This window comes from Sus scrofa, chromosome X (assembly GCF_000003025.6).
Source record: "Sus scrofa isolate TJ Tabasco breed Duroc chromosome X, Sscrofa11.1, whole genome shotgun sequence".
NCBI lineage: Eukaryota > Metazoa > Chordata > Mammalia > Artiodactyla > Suidae > Sus > Sus scrofa.
In genome coordinates this window covers 16,539,718-16,553,165 of record NC_010461.5, presented here as the reverse complement: position 1 = coordinate 16,553,165, position 13,448 = coordinate 16,539,718, and the positions used below count along the sequence as shown (strand labels likewise).

At 33.7% G+C, this 13,448-nt stretch overlaps 1 protein-coding gene across 9 annotated transcripts in view; it reads left to right on the top strand.

The window, feature by feature from the left end:
* The window catches only part of RPS6KA3 (ribosomal protein S6 kinase A3), a 124,454-nt gene that overhangs the window by 23,689 nt on the left and 87,317 nt on the right, over window positions 1-13,448 (top strand). For 3 of the 9 annotated variants that reach the window (XM_021080348.1, XM_021080347.1, XM_021080346.1), the window contains exons 2-4: window positions 2,595-2,688; window positions 3,669-3,705; window positions 9,784-9,840. In XM_021080348.1, the coding sequence (XP_020936007.1) occupies window positions 9,799-9,840 (42 nt within the window). In that variant the 5' untranslated portion in view covers window positions 2,595-2,688; window positions 3,669-3,705; window positions 9,784-9,798. Of the gene's footprint in view, window positions 1-2,594; window positions 2,689-3,604; window positions 3,706-8,700; window positions 8,745-9,783; window positions 9,841-13,448 lie in introns of all 9 variants that reach the window. The other 6 variants (XM_021080350.1, XM_021080343.1, XM_021080344.1 and 3 more) reach the window with 5 other exon arrangements.

Here is a 13,448-nt window from a genome sequence, read left to right as displayed (position 1 = left end):
AACATAGCTAAAAATGAGCATTGCATAAATGATAGCAATTATTATTTATCCTTGAGCCAGTAGTTAGAGTAATATTAATATCTGAATAAATACTTTATTTCCTTATTCAATTTTAAAAAATCATAATCAAAATGTGAACTGTACTATTCCTGCTTTTAAGAATTTTGTATTTATTTAATTACTTCAAACACGGTCAGTCTTTATAACTTTTCATAGATAGTTGAAAAAACCCATATTCTTTTTACATTATAAAATTCAGTATCTACCTATTCTAGTATGTTACACCAGTAATGCTTTGTCCTCTTTGTTCATTATTGCTAGTTGATGTTAGTCTGCTAAAATTTCCCCTTCCATTTTGTTTCCATTTATTTCATATTATAGTTCCCAAAATATTTCCTTTTGTGTTTTGTGGTTAGGTTAGTCTCTGATTAAGTGTTCAGTACCATTTTGCATTTATTATTTTTAATGACTTATTTTAAAAACACAGGCTAATTGTAGAAAATCTGAAAAACAGAGAAACGTACACAGAAGGAAATAAACATTTTCACTCTTACTGTGAAATCATTATGAAAATATTTAGATGTGATTGAGTAGTGGTTTTAGAATCAGATTTAGGTTTGAATTTGGACTCTGCTTATTAACCTTAGGATATTAGACTTTTTTATTTATTCAAGTATTTTTTGAGCACCTACTGTATGCCAGGCATTTTGCTAGGGGCTGAGGATACAGTACTTAAAAAGATTGACGTACCCGTCTTGCCTTAATTTCCTCATTTGTAAACTAGTGATAATACCTTACAGAGTTGTGAGAACCATCAAAGATGTACTTACCTGGTCTGCGATAATTGCTTAGTAAATGATAGCAATTGTTACTCTATGTATTAAACACTAATCATATATTTAGTCCAAATCAAATCACCTTTTTTTTTTTTCCAAATCACCTTTTTAATCAGCTTAAGGATTTTGCTTTACATTTCATTTTTGGCCTAAATATTTAAAACACCTGCTTTCTGGGAGTTTCCTGGGTTAAGGATCTGGTGTCACTGCCTTGCCCCAGGTTTGATCCCTGACCTGGGAACTTCTGCGTGGTGCAGGCATTGCCAAAAAATGTTGTAATAATAAAAAAAAAAATAAAACCACTTGCTTTCTGTTTCTTTAAGCTTTTCTATGCTTATCTGTTTTTGTTTGGGTTTCTATTTAAAGCAATAAATAATTGTGGATTTTTTAAGCTTTTAAAAAATATAACCTATTAAAACTTTTATTATCGAACATTTCAAACATAGCAGAGTAATGAGAACATTATAATGAACCACCATATTGCCATAGCCCAGCCTCAAAAATTATCAATTCATGGCCAGTCTCATTTCATCTGTACTCCCCATCACATACACACTACTTTCTCTCTTTCCCTCCCTGGCTCCAGTGGATTATTTTGAAGCTAATTGTAGATATATCAATTCAGACCTAAATATTTATATTTATATTTCTTGAAAGATAAAGAATTTTTAAAACATCTAACTACCATGTCATCATCACTCATAACAACATCAATAATTCTGTAATAGAATCAAATATTTAGTAAGACACTTTGTTTTAGATACTTTAAACTTTACATTTCTTACATTATTATTTTTGAAATTATTTCTGTCATCTTATTTTAAGTTTTTTATTGTGGTTTTTTTTCTTCTGCCTTATGGATTCTTTTGTTTGAGGTTATGAAATATTGAAGAAAGAATTATGGAGCTGAAAAGACTTGGTTTTGAATCCTGCTTTTGCCATTCACTAACTTTTCTGAGCCTTGGTTTCCTCATCTGTAAAACAGGCAGTTGTACCTACTTTAGGGACTTAAGGTTGAATGTGATACCTGCATAAAGTACGATTCACAGTCTTTGACAGTTATTATATTCTCCAGTGATTTGGACTGCAATAAATAACTATAATTCTTGGTTGTTGTATGGTTTTTCAAGCATTCCAAAATTTATATTTATTAGCTAATTGCTAAAAGCAGTGGTTTTTAAAATATCCTTTTAGGAAGGACAGAATTTAGGATCTTAGTTTCTCACTTCTTCCACTACCTCTTTTATTTTGAGTCCACATTAATTTAGCCTGAGGTTACAAATCTTACCTTTAACTTTCTGAAGTTTTATATTGTTTATATACTTATATCAATTATTTATTCATTATTGACCCTTTCTCCTTTATTGGGGTTAATTATTTTATTCACTTATTTCTTTATATTAAGTTGGTATCAGTATACTTCACCAGTTCTTTCCTTCAGTATTCTTGAGTTCTTATTTTGATTCTCTTTCAATGGTCTAAGACATACCTTTGAACGGTTTATGAAAAAGGGTACTACTAGGATGGTGAAGTTTTATAAGACTTTGCAGAACTAAGAATAATATCCTGTGATCTTTGTACATGAAAAACTAGAGCAAGTTATACAATACTTAGATCATAACTTTTCCCTTTTAACTCTTTATAAGTCATTACTTCATTGTCTTCTGGCATTTTATTGTTGCAGAGGAGAAATCTGAGGTCAACCTGGTTTTAGTTTCTTTGAAAATAACCTATTTTTTTCTGCTTGTATACTTGTAGGATTATATCTTTATCCTTGAAATTTAAAAACATTTGCCAGGACATGTCTTGGTGTTGATGATCTCTGTTGAACCTTCTCAGTCTCCAGTCTCAGGTATTTTTTTTCAGAACTGGAAGTTTTCTTATACTTTTGATTGATTAAACTGCTGTTTGTTTTTTTTTTCTTTAGGAACATCTGTTATTCATAGATTATTTTTACGTCTGTCCTCCATAGTTTTTCTAATCTTTCCTTTCATTTTTTTTCATTTACTCAAGTTTGTCCTCTGTGGCATGAATTCTGTTTTCTACAGTGTCAGTTCTAATACTTGCTATTCACAATGCAGATTTAATTTTGGCTACCGTGTTTTCATTTCTTTATTATCTCAACATAACTCTTGTTTCATAAGCAGAATTCCCCTTAGGGGTACACTCAAAAAAATGAGGTGGATTCAGGCCTAAAAATGTATTTATTTTCTGAGTCTGCAACCAAAGGAAACCATCAGAGAGAGAGAAAAAAAAATTTCTGAAAGGTTCCTCCAAAACTTAATGTAAATATAACCAGCAGTCATTCCTACCCTAATCCAGAAAGTAGAAATAGTCTTGAGTACTAGCAGGCCTTTAGTTGCTAGAGGAATAGCAAAGCAGGTGTATAAGGGCATCTTAACTAGAAATAAATGGATTTTTCTAATTTCATTGTTTTTCTCTTTATAAAATAATATATAGTAAATGCATATAATTTTGAAAATACAGTACAAAGAAGAAAATCCTATCACCCAGGTAACTACTGATAAGGTTTTTGTATGTTTTGCCAGTTACATGCACACATGTTGGGGGGGGTTCAAAATTGGGGTCATAATATTTAGTTTTATATCCTTTTTAATTTAATATATTGCAAGCATTTTTTTCATCATTAATTTTTCTTTGAGGCCCTGATTTTAACCATTGCATAGTATTCCTACATATGAATAGATGTATTATGATTTATTTAACCACTCCCCTGTTGGTCATTTAGATTGTTTTCTATTTTTCAGTATAATGAGTATGATGAATATCACTGTACATAAGTCTTTATGCACATCTCTGATATTTCCTTAGGATAAATGAGGAGCTGATTCTTAATCCTGTCACATTGGTAAGGATTATATACATTCCTTATTAAGAATATACAATGCTTGTTTCTTATTGTTTCAATGATTGCGTAGAAGATTCTTTGGATTCTGAACAATTTGATGGTATCTTAACTGAAGTTTTAGAGAGGTTTCTAATGTCTTATCCTCGAGCACCTTCATGGAAGTCCTATTGCATATGCTTTGGACAGGAAAACCACTGCTGATATCAGGGAGTTTGGAAGGCAGATATATTTGTGGAAACTTGAGGATGGTTTAAAAAAAAAAAAGAGAGACATAGCCCTTCCTTGTATCTACAACCTGGGTCTCCAAATTAATACACTAGGGCGCTGGCCCCATTCTTTTCCTTTCCTTTCTTGTTATTTTAGGCTGTTCTCTGTGGGAGATTCTTTTCTGCCAATGTTTTTATGTACATTTCATTTCTAGGTAGTAAGATATATCAGTAGATGATATGTCGTACTAAGTTCAAGGTAGCATTTATGAATCACAAATCATTTTTTTAATCCTAGTCTACTTGTACAGGATGTTCTCCTGGACTCAATGCATTTTTAAAACTTATTTATATTTTCTTCAGAGGTATCAAACAGCAGCCTGGAAATGTACATTGCTATAACATGCCATTACAGAAAAACAATCTGTTTAATAGGGTTGCTTAAATTGGAAATTTTTTCATTAGTAAAATATTCTAATTTTTAACATTTCAAGTTTTTCTTTACAATACTTGGTTCAGAATTACTGATTGAATTGTTCATCCTCTTAAACCAGGAAGATTATCTTAAGTAGTAGTTTTATACCACAACATTAGAAGTTATTTTGAAAACAGTACCTGCTGAAGCTCAAGCTAAAAGTCTTCTTTAACTGATTTGTTCTGAAGAGACTTATACTGTATACTATTCAATTTTTGACTTCTACACATTTCAGACTACCAGAGTAAAGCATGATTAGCATTTCCTAACCTTTTCCAGTATTTCACATAATATTTGCATATGTACAGTCTGCCAAGCTCTGCAGTTTTTTGGCTGGAAGGCATTATGGTGGGATGGGAGAGGATAAATATATTTGCCTCACGTTTTAACTCTTCTTTTTTGTCCGTACTCATTCTTTAGCCACATTATGTAAAAACATGTCACACATATAAATGATCTCTTCCACCCTGCTTGGCAGAAGATTGGCTGTAGTAAGTGGTGAAACAGGTATCTCAACAGTCTCCTGTATTTCTTCATTGCATTCCAGCTTTAGAAGCTCACTCTAGAAATGTAAATATTACATGGTCAGTTGAGGCCAAAGAGGAAGTAGCATTTACTGATCATCTGCTCTTTCCCTTGGTGGGTCCTTTCAATTATATCATCCCTATGAAATAGGTATTTTATGCATCTTATAAATGAAGAAACTCAGGCTCAAAATGTTAACTAATCTACCCAAGGTTGGGTAGCTATAGCAGTAAGTAATAGAACTGAGGTTTAAACCTGGTACTAGCTAGATTCAGACCACATGTTTTTTCTCTTCGTTTCTTAAAATTAGAGAAATGAATTTTCTTGTTTAATTAGTATTATTACTTGAACTTTTGGAACTAAAAGTATTGCAGTGTTGAGTATGACTTGTGGTCCATGTAACATAATATCTAGTGAAGCCAAGGGTCATTTTTCAAAAGCGAAAATTCTTAGCTGCAGAGGTAACTTTATACTCATTTCTAGTAGGTAGCATTTGAATCCTTGTTTTGGTGAAGTAATACAAAAATATTGGTATTTTAAAAAATTTTTTATTATAGTTGATTTACAATGTTCTGACAAAGTAAAGATGCTTTTCTGGGTCAATTTTGATAAAGCTTCACTGGTTGTAGGATAACACTGGCTTTTATATTTTCGTGACCTAAAAATTAAATTGTTCAGGAGTTCCCGTCATCACAGTGGAAATGAATCCAACTAGGAACATGAGGTTGCGGGTTTGATCCCTGGCCTCCCTCAGTGGGTTAAGGATCTGGAGTTGCCGTGAGCTGTGGTGTAGGTCGCAGACGCGGCTCGGATCCTGCATTGCTGTGGCTCTGGCGTAGGCCGGCAGCTATAGCTCCGATTCGACCCCTAGCCTGGGAACCTCCACATGCCACGGGTGTGGCCCTAAAAAGCAAAATAAATAAATATTAAAAATCATTAAAAAATTAAATTGCTTAAAATTTTAAACCTTTGCTAAACTCAGAAAGGAAGTAGATGTTTTGCAAAAAGTAGAGCATAAAATACCTTTAGATCATGTTTCACTTAATTTTTTCTTAAATTGCTTTGTTAGTATATTACTGTTAATTAGCTGAGTGGAGAGTTTAGAAAAGAAAATATTTGTACAGTTTATGTATTACATGAAGCTGAAAATAGTGAAGAAGCTGATTTGGAATCTTAATCTATAGAAGCTATAGCAATGATTTAGAACTGGAAAAAGAGGAATCAAAATTTTAAAATAAGGATTATATATATGTATAACTGAATTGTCATATATTAGTAATCCTTTTAAAGGAAATTTGTATTCGAGGGAAGTTACTATATAAAGAAGAATATTATCTAGCAGTCAGTGCTTTTTCTGAGGTGGTGTAGTAGGCTGCCTATTGAGGTAGTACTTTCTTGTCCTGATAGTGTTCATATATAGGTGAGAATGGGATAAGAATTTAAACATGTGGATGTGTATTTGGAACAGAAGATCCCTTACCAGTTCTAAATTTTTTTGATTCCAAGATCAAAAGGACTTTATGTAGCAGTGTTTTATCCCAAGGAAGCTACCCTCACCTTAATAATAGCAGTTTGTGTTGGTATCACTTTTTACAGTTTGTAAAGTATTTTTCCTATGAGTTACCTCAGTTTTAACAATAACCCTTTGAGTAGACAGAGCAAGTATCCCCATTTTGAACAAGTAAAGCAGTAGGCTAGGAGAAAGTCTGAACTGCCCCAAATCATAAAGGTTATCATTGTCAGACCTTAGGACTCTACCCCTGGTCTACCAATTCCAGTTTTAGTTCTGTTCCTACTGTACCAAAAAGTAAATTATAATCTGTGATTCTTACTTTTCACTAACAGTTATAAGGAGCAGATGATTGTCATATTTCCATGGAAAATATGAATGTCGCTCAAGTTAAACGAAGGGTTTTGGAAGTTTCCGTTGTGGCTCAGTGGTTAACAAATCCAACTAGGAATCATGAGTTTGCAGGTTTGATCCCTGGCCTCCCTCAGTGGGGTTAAGGATCCGGTGTTGCCATGAGCTGTGGTGTAGGTCGCAGACATGGCTCGGATCCCGCGTTGATGTGGCTCTGGCGTAGGCTGGTGGCTACAGCTCTGATTGGACCCCTAGCCTGGGAACCTCCATATGCTGCGGGAGTGGCCCCAGAAAAGGCAAAAAGACAAAACAAAAAACAAAAAAACCCCCAAGGGTTCTAAAAATCAAATAATGGGGAGCCATTGAGTAGATCTGTGTTACAGGAAAAGAATGCTGGGTACAAATAATGAGAAAATCTAGTTTTAGCTACTAGATTAATGATGATACCATTCACTAAGATTGCAAATATAGGAGAGGTAGCAGATTAGTGGGCCACAGAGGGAGTGATTGAACTTTGGCTACAATTAAAATAGCTGACTTTGGAAACTATATTTCGTCACTTATGATGGAGCATGATAATGTGAGGAAAAAAAAATGTATACATGTATGTGTGACTGGGTCACCTTGCTATACAGTAGAAAATTGACAGAACACTGTAAACCAGCTATAATGGAAAAAAATAAAAATCATTATTAAAATAGCTGACTGATTATTTACTAAATGACAGGTAGTGCACTTAAAGTCCTATTTATATCATTATCTCATTTATTTTTCACAACTCTCTGAAGATAAGACTTTTTAATCTCTACTTTCCATATAAAGAAAGTAAAGCTTAGTTTAAATAACTTGTCCAAGGCTTCATAATTAGTTTAAGAGCAGAAATTCGAATCTAGGTGTCTGACTCCAAAGCCAGTGTTCTTAGGAGCTAGTTTAAAGTTTGTCTGGGATGTTTAGATACAGATGATCAGTATTCAGTTGAATACATGGTTGTGATTTTTAAGAGAAAGATGTATACTTGAGTTATTTGAGTTCTTACCATCGAAGTATGCAATACCATAGCCTCCGAAAGTGTCTTAGGAAAATAAACATTTTATACCTGCCTCTCCCTTTTCTGTATTTTGGCACCATTTCTATGCTTTGTAATTTGAGTAGGCGTTCCCTAACCTAGAAACATATTCTATGAATGTTTGAAAATGAAAGTTGCCCTTTTTATGGCTGAATAGACCTGTGAGATCTCCTAGGATGGATCTTTAGGATGGGGGCTGTGTTTCATTAACCTTTCATCTCCAGCTTAGTGCCTAGAACATAGCATAAATGAAATGAAATGGGTGGATTGATAAATAGAGATAGGGACAGTAGAGAGAGGAGTTCAAACTCAGAGCAGCTGCCTTATGTGGGATATGAGGTAATGTGTGGGCTACCTTTTATTTCCTAGTTGATAATGCTCCATAGATGGTTAGCTTAGATCCTTGTACATTTACTGAATTAATGAGTGGTCAGGGGAATTTCCTCCTTTCTCCATTGAGGGAACAACAGAAGACACTATGTATAACTAACTTTTGGTTTTGCTTTGTCTTTAATACAAAAATAATACATATTGTAGATATTGTAGATACATTAGAAAATTCAAATAAACAAAACCATTTAAATTGTCTGAAATTCTGCCACCCAGAGATAGCCACTGTTAACATTTTGGTGTATATCCTTCCAGAGTTTTTCCCATACAAATATATACATTGAAACATGTATATATTTATTTAAAATGGGATCATTACAATCCATATTGTTTTGTAAACTGCTTTTTCACTTATTACATGTGACTGTCTTTCTGTCAATAAATTTACATCTTTCTCATCATTTTTAGTAACTGCATAGTATTCCATTATATGGATGTACCATAATATATTTAACTAGTTCTCTATTGTTAGGAATTTAGGTTTCCAATTTGGAGTTCTTTTTGGAAAAAGTTATGGTGAGCATTCTTATATGTACATCTTTGCACACTTGTCCACTTTTTTTAAAAAGGTGAAATGATGGCATATTTCAAAGTTTTATGTGTCTTCCTTTTTAAAAATAAACACCTAGGTTGCCTTTCTGAAAGGTTGTGCTGATTTACACTTTATCCAGCAGTGTATCCTGAGTGCTCTTTTCCCTAAACCTGTATTAGCACTGGGTGTTATTTTTTTCTGTAAACTGTTACCAGTTTGAAAGGCAGAGGTATCTTTTGGTTAAATGCATTTCGTTTATTAGTACTAAGGCTGAACTCTTTTTTCCCTTATTGCTCATTTCTGTTGAGGTTCATCGTTTTTTCTTACAGGTTTGTAAAACAAAAGTTCTTTATATATTGAGGTTACCAACCCTTTGTCATATGTTGCTTTTTTTGTAATAATTTGTCTTTATCTTTTTTATGTCTGACAGAAGACATTTTAAACTTTTATGGATTCAAGTGTCATTTTTTCCTTTATGATTTCTGCCTTTCTTACCTCATAAGTATTATTCACCTATATTTTTTTCTAATACTTGTATAATTTTGCTTTTTGACATTTAAATGTGTAATCCATCTAAAATCTCTTCTGATGTAGAGATCTAGCTTAATTTCTCCCCAAATAATTAATCAGTTGCCCTGATTAATTATCACTGGAGTTGAAATTTAGAATGTGTTTTGCCATAGAAAGTATCGTTAAGTGATATTTGGAGAGGTTATTAAATAAGACTGTTGTAATGCATTTAACTAACAACAAACTCAAGGGCTTACCTGGAAAGGTAGCCATCATTTATTATATTATTTCCATGAAAAAACATTTTTATAGTTGTAAATAATCAATTTACACATTAACTTTTGAAGCACAACCTGTTGCAATTTGGCAACTGCATACTTTAATGGTGGTTCTGTACTTCATTATAACCCTTTGGGGTAAATATATTCCTATATGATTTTGTTTGGTCTGCTTTCATTTGACTTTATTGTGAGATCTGTTTTGGTAACTTTCTACTTGCTATGCTTTTCACAGAATGGACAGCAAATTATGGATGAACCTATGGGAGAGGAGGAGATTAATCCACAAACTGTAAGTAAAATAATTGTATCACAAAATACATTCTTGAATATATATGCCAGTGCCTTTTTTTTTTTTTTTTTTTTTTTTTTGGCTTTTTAGGGCCGCAGTCACTGCATATGGAAGTTCCCAGGCTAGGTGTTGAATTGGAGCTATAGCTGCCGGCCTATGCCACGGTGATGCAGGATCCAAGCCTCATCTGTGACCGGCAACACCAGATCCTTAACCCACTGAGTGAGGCCGGAGATCAAACCTGCATCCTCATGGATACTAGTCGAATTCGTAACCCTCTGAGCCACAGTGGGAACTCTAACCAGTGACATTTTAAAAAACAGTTTGATGAGACTAATTTTAAGAGAATGACAAAAGAAACTACGTTGTTGAAGTTTTTCATTAGCAATCTAAAGCTTACCTTTTTAAAGAACCAAACTGCAGACTTATTAGTGAAATAAATAAAAAGGTCATACTTGATGGAGATATTTAACATCGAAAATTATTGTTCACCATCTCTTCATCTTATTTCTTTGGTTCAGCCCTAAATCCCTAGCACCTAGACTGGTGCCTGGCACATAATAGGCCCTCATTCAGTATTATATAAATTAATTAACAGATTGCAAGATAACCATTTTAGCTCAGTTATTATCATCATTTTATTCTGTACATAAGATAATTACTGATATTTATGAAATACATATATTCTGCAACTTTCTCTTTTCACTTAGTATGTCTTGAACATCTTTTTATGATGGTATATGTAGATCTGTCTCATTTTAAATGGTTGCATAGTATTCTGTTTTATGCATCTCCTATACTTAATGTAATTTCCCCCTGTTTATTTATTTGGTTACACCTGCAGTATACAGAAGTTCCCGGGCCAGGGATTGAACCCAAGCCATAGCAGTGGCAATGCCGAATCCTTAACTGCAAGGCCATCAGGGGACCCCCCCCCCCATTTATTTTTGTGAACTTATGTTTCAGTAAGATATAATCTTAGAAACGAATGTGCCAAAACAAAGGATGTGAACCTTTAAATCTTAGTAGGCATTGCCAAATTGACCTCCAAACCAAAAAGATATAAAAATTCCACTATATGTAAGTGCCTATTTTACCATACCCTGTTCAACACTGGATATTATCAGAAATTATTTTTAATTTGAGCCACATTAAATAAATCATACTTTCTCATTTCATTTTGCATCTTATTTGATTATTAGTGAGGTTATATATCCATGCATTATTGGCCTTGTGTTTTCCAAATTTTCTTTTGGGATATTTATTGTCTCCTTGTGGTCTGTATGATCTCTTTATATATTCTAGATGATAACTCCATGACTATATCTTGCAAGTATTTTCTCCCTATTTTTTAACGTTGATTATATTGTCTTTCATTGTTTATATACAGAAGTTTTCATTTTTAAATGGTCACATTTGCCTTCTGGGTTTCTTGTTTTAGTTAGAAAATTCTTACTTGAACCAAGCTTATGAAAATAACCTCTTACATTTTCTTACACTTTCATTGTTTTGGTTTTTGCATTTAGGTTTGTGATCTACTTGGAATTTTAGTACCTGTTATGATGTAGAAATCTAACTTTTCTTTGAAAATGGATAGCCTGTTGTTCTAATCTTTAGTTATTGAATAAATAAAACCAATTCATTCCCATTCATTTGAGATCCCTCTTTTAGCATATATAAAATAGCCTTATAGCCCTAGTGTTAGTTTCCAGGACTCCCCTAACAAAGTACCATGAACTACATGGCTTAAACAATGGAGATTTATTCTCTCATAGTTCAGAAGAGTAGCACTTTGAAATCAAGGTGTCAGCAGAGCCATATTCTCTCTGAAGTCTCTAAGGGAGGATCCTTCTTTTCCTCACCCATCTTCTGGTGGCCGATGGCAGTCCTTGGCATTCCTTGGCTTGTAGACACATCGCTCCAATCTCTACCTCCATTGTCACAGGGCGTTCTCCCTGTGTGCACATCTGTGTCCAAATTTCCCTCTTCTTAGTAAGGACACCAGTCATTGGATTGGGGCCCACCTTATTCCAATATGACTTCACTTTAACATTATCACATCTGCAAAAACTGTTTTCAAATAAGATCACATTCACGGGTACTGGATATTAAAACTTGAACATACCTTTTTGGAAGACACAGTTCAACAACCCACAATACCCCTGAACATTTTAGCTTTACATACATTTTCACTTATTGTACATTTATTTTTTTTTTTAATGTATGACAGGGCAAGCCTTCATACCTTTTTACTTTTCAGAATTGTAGTCTTACACATTTTCTAGAATCAGTTTATCAAACACTTCTGATAATTTTTTTTTTAATTAGTGCCTGTGGCATATGGAAATTTCTGGGCCAGGGATCCAACCTGCACCACAGCAGCTACCTGATCTGCTGCAGTGGCAGTGCAGGAATCTTAACCTACTATGCCATGAGAGAACTCCCACTCCTAAACATTTTATTGTAATTTTTATTCAAATTGCATTAAACTTACAAATTAACATAAGGAAAATTATTTTAATAATGTTGAGTCTTCACTTCCAAGAACATTCATTTATTCCGACTTCTTTTATATCCTTTATTGAAATTTTATGGTTTCTTAATATGGTTTGTACATCTCTTATTAAAATAATTCATGAGTATTTTATAGTTTTTGTTCTCTTGTAAGTGGAATTTATTTTTTGCTATGTCTTCCATCTGGTTCTTGCTAATATATAAAAAAGTTATGTTTTTGTATGCCTTTTAATATATCTGGAGAGTTAATTTTTCAAAAATCAAACAAATTGTCATGAATGTTAGATCACTTATGAAGGAGTGAGATTATTGTACTCCTCCTCTCAGAACCCTTCGTAAGTTTTATGCTTCTTTAAATAAAATCCAAACTCTGCAATATGACCTATATAATAAACAGTAATAAATGTGACCCTGCATAAGACCTTTGCATACATCTCCCTATCGTCTCCAGCCACACACCTCTACCCTCTGCCGAAAGTCCAATCATCCAAATGTATCAGGTTCTCTTTTACTCCTGAGCCTTCATAGGTGATAGTCCCTCTCCCAGAATTCTTTTCCCTTACCACTCCCCTCCATTTGAGTCCTGATCATCCTTCAGGTCCAAGTTTTGATATCAGTTCAACTGAGGTATCTTCCTGACATAAGTGCCACTTTCATTTCTACCTTGAGTTGAGTGTTTTTCTTTTGTGTTACCCTAGCAGCCTGTGCATACCTTGAATGATACCACACTACATTCTACTGCTTATTTACTTGTCTGTATTTCCTACTAAACTGTGAGCTTCCTGAGGCAGTGACCATGTCTGAATTATTCCTTGTTTATATCCATCTATCTGGCACAGAGTACCCAGTAGATGTTCCATCACTGCTTGTTAATCAAAGGAACATGTGAATTAAACCTTGGCTAGCGCAGGGACCCAGGCATGGGCAGTGCCTGAGACTGCCTTCAGATTTGGTCTAGATTTCTGTATCTCCCGTTTGAGGCATTTTACTTCATTTGTCTATATTATATGTGATAGTATATATTTATTAGCATTTAAGCAAATGTAAAAACAATTGCTAAGTGTTAATATTGATTTTTGTGCCACCAGCCACAT